At 51.8% G+C, this 3,776-nt stretch overlaps 1 protein-coding gene across 1 annotated transcript; it reads left to right on the top strand.

Annotated features, from left to right (window-relative positions):
- Positions 1-1,439: 1,439 nt before the first annotated feature.
- On the top strand, positions 1,440-3,008 carry TOR4A (torsin family 4, member A). The gene has a single exon (XM_009326360.1). The coding sequence runs from the start codon at positions 1,440-1,442 to the stop codon at positions 3,006-3,008; it is 1,569 nt and encodes a 522-aa protein (XP_009324635.1).
- The last annotated feature ends 768 nt before the right edge of the window (positions 3,009-3,776 follow it).

The following is a 3,776-nucleotide window of genomic DNA, read 5'->3' as shown; positions in this document are numbered from 1 at the left end:
GAGACGCAATGCTTTTGCAAACCCTAGGGTTGATTTTTCTAGGCGGCCAATGAAAGCGGCTTTCCTCGCCCTGCCTGTGCCGGCTTCCTGCTCTCGGGATTGGCAATGTCACCGCGGCAAACTGTCCCCTTGCGTCAGTGCTGCTGCGGTCTGGAGGTGGTGGGGAAATGCCCTCCCACCATGACACAGCTTCTGCCACCACCAGCTTCGTGCCGGGCAGGGACGGAACTGTTCCCGGCGCTGCAGCACATGGAGGTGGTCATGCGTGGGGTCCTGCTGCGTGGCCTCATCCAGGCCTGGAGAGCCGTTTTCTCTTGGGGGTTTCCCCGCCAGGTCCGTGCCTCTTGTCATTGCGTCCTGCTGCCGGAGCGCGGCCTCTCCTCTTCCTCCTTGTTTGCCGACTGAGGTTTGCCCATGAGTTCTCCATGCAGACGGTTATTCTCAGGGATGCTCATGTCCCTGCGCTCTCCTGCATGGCTCCGGGGTCTCATGTGGGAAAGGCACAGTGGCCGCCGTGTGTCCAGGGGTGCAAAGTGTGGATACACGGGGCAGGGAAAGACCGTGGGGGTAGGAGTGTTGGGGTGCTGTGGGGCAGCCCCGTGCCTTTCCCCACAGCCATGTGCTGCTGGCAGGCTTACTCACAACCACGTCAGTTCTCTGCAACCTGTCTGAGCCCTCCCCATCCGGGGGCAGCCTGGGGAGCTGCGGGCCGAGGGCTGAGTGCTGGCCAGACGCTGTCCTCGCCTCCTCTCCCTGCCAGCAGTGACTGGCGCTGCCTGGTATACCTGTCGGCACAGCCGGCAAAAATCCCCCCCCCGGGAGATGCCGTGCCACCACAACCTGCATAGCACGAGCGTTTCCACAGCAAGTTACTCCCGTGCACGCTTCCACACCCTGAAAGGCCTCTGCGGGTGTACGACTGACTGATCCCTATGGGGTGTGTACGTGCGCGTGTGCATATGCTGGTGCGGGGGTGTGGCTTTGTGTCTTGCTTACGTTTAGCAGATGTAAGGAAATAGGACTGGGCAGCTCTGGTTCCGAGCATGGGTCTGCCTGCCCAGTGTCCTGCCTCTTGCTCATGGCAGCACATACCGGAGCTCCCGGCTTTGGCTCCAGCCAGCTCCAAGCTTTCCTTCCGCATGTGAAGGTAGGGTTGGTTTTGTGATATGCATTAATTTGCATTTATTTACACTGAATTTCATCTGTAGTTTTGTGTGTCCAGCGTGTCTTCCAGAAAGTTAGCTTAGGTCTGAAAGTCTCTCTCTGCCACCTTGCCATTGCTGATTACTACAGGTAACCGTTCTGCCTGTTAGGAAGTGGGATATCTGTCGAATTTGGCTGTTATCAGTCACTTCCTCATCTTGCAAAGATTAATTTTACATTGTCCTTTTTTTTGTAAGAAAGAAGATGATGTGAATGGGCTGTAAGAACCAGACAAGATGGATGGAGAGCTGCCCTGTGCTGAGGTGGATGGAGAAGTGTCCTCTGCCACGGAGGATCTGGGAGGAGAGATGCCCTGTGCGGAGAGTGATACCGAAGGAGTCGTGTCCTGTGCTGAGAGCGATGCAGAAGGAGAGATGCCCCGTGCTGAGACCAACACAAAAGAAGAGGCACCTTGTGCTGAGAGCAGTGTGGAAGGAGAGATGCCTGGCACTGACAGCGATGGGGAAGGGGAAATGCCCTGTGCCGGGAGTGATGCAAAAGGAGAGGCATCTTGTTATGAGAGTGATGGGGAAGAAGTACCGGGTACTGAAATCCCTGCTCCTTCAAAGAAAATGTCTTCTATTTCTTCTCCCTTGCGGGCAATCATCCGCCTGCGACGACGATACTTGGTGCAAAAGAAAAGCCATCTGCATTTAGAGCTCCCTCGAGAAAAGTCTTCACAGCTTGTCCATACGAGGCTGCTTCAAAGGCAGCTTTCCCTGAACCGAACTAACCTGTATGGCTCTTCCATGTCCTTCTTTAATCAGACCAGCTTCAAAACTTCCCAGTACTTCACCTTTGACACATCTGTGGAGCAGTATGCTATGAAAAAATGCAGACGGAAAAAGAATCAAAGGAAATCTAGGATAGTCCTGTATCCGGATAAAACAAAAAGATACCTTCCAACAGAGGAGAAGAGCAAGGCAAAACGCTGCCTGCTCTTGCTCATTGTCATTATCTTCTTCCAGATTCTCAATGCAATAGAGAACCTGGATGACAACCTCCAAAAATATGACCTAGATGGTTTGGAGAAAACAATGCACCGGGAAGTATTTGGGCAGAAGGTTGCTGTGGAAAGTATTATGGAATTACTGAAAGACTATCTGGCTACCCACATACACAACAAGCCTCTAGTAATCTCTTTAAATGGCCCGACAGGAGTTGGGAAGAGTCATGTTGGCTGGCTGCTGGCCAAACATTTTCGGTCCGTCATGGACAATGACTTTGTGCTTCAGTACTTTGTTATGCATCACTGCCCCAACGGGGTGGCCCCTCTTACTTGCGAGATAGATTTGTCTAAGAAGATTTCTGACATGGTTACAAGAGCCGAAATAGAAGAGAAGATACCATTGTTTATTCTGGATGAGGTTGAACTCATGTCTCCAGTCCTGCTGGATACTCTCAGCCGATTCTTTGAACCCAATCAAACCAACGAGTTCCTCAATGCCATCTACATTTTAATAAGCAACATAGGAGGTGGTGAAATAACAAAGTTTGTTATCCAGAATGCATCCGCTGAGCTTCTGCATCAGCAAAGGGGAGTTGAAGAACTACTGAGCGTTGTCCGGCCTGTACTGATCGATGCTCACCCTCTCTGGAAATCTGCGGACATTATCCCATTTGTTCTTCTGGAGAAGACTCACGTCATAAACTGCTTCATAGAGGAGATGCGGAGGGAAGGGCTGTATCCCGACCAGAAGCATATTGAAAATTTAGCGAGTCAGCTCAGTTACTACACTACAGGGGACAAGCAGTACTCCAGGATGGGCTGCAAGCAGGTTGTGGCCCAAGTCAACCTGCTGTAGTGATTTACTGCAGAGACCAAGTCCTGCTTTCAGGATTTGGAAAATTCTGGGCTTATGGAGGAGTACGTTACAGCAGGCTGTGGTCAAGGTGTCCTTTCTCAGGCCTGCACTGACTCTGTCCTGGTCGAAGTAGAGGGATGGCAGCCTGGGATCCTCTGCAACATGGTCTCAGTTCTCCTCCAGATGCTTCACTTGTTCCTAATGTTCTGTGAATAAGGCACAGGCAATGAAGCCCGAGCAACCTTCCATTAATTGCATGGTGCTTTGTTCCTCACATACTCACTTGGGATACTTTGTCATTAAGGAGTTGTGAGATGAGAACAGACACTGTGGGATATAAACAGGAGGAGGAAATAATAACTGGGTTACCATCTCTGCAGCACACGTAGCCGTGTCTCACTCCTTCTCCAGGCTCACAGTCTTCAGCTCTTTGCTTTTCTTGGTCCTGGCTGGTGTTGTGCAGAGCAGAACAGAGCTGTGTTGGATGCCTGGGAGAATTGAGAGAATTTGTGGCTCCTCGTTCCCCAAAAAGTGTGGGCAGTCAGAGCTCTGCTTTCGCCAGCTCCTTTGTGACTGCGTGCTCCAGAGACTGCTTTTTGGACCCGTTCCTGAGTTCTTGCCCTTCTGAGCTCATACCTGAGCTCACCTTTGGCACCTCCAGCGAGATTTCTGCCCTGCGAGGCTGTTTGGGCTCGCCTTGAAGACTGCTCAGCTGTGCCAGCCAGTGCAGAAATAACCGCCGGATTGTTTCAGATCTGGTGGTGGCAA

Source organism: Pygoscelis adeliae, unplaced genomic scaffold (assembly GCF_000699105.1).
Source record: "Pygoscelis adeliae isolate BGI_AS28 unplaced genomic scaffold, ASM69910v1 Scaffold436, whole genome shotgun sequence".
Classification (NCBI taxonomy): Eukaryota; Metazoa; Chordata; class Aves; order Sphenisciformes; family Spheniscidae; genus Pygoscelis; species Pygoscelis adeliae.
This window is presented reverse-complemented; position numbering and strand designations above follow the sequence as displayed.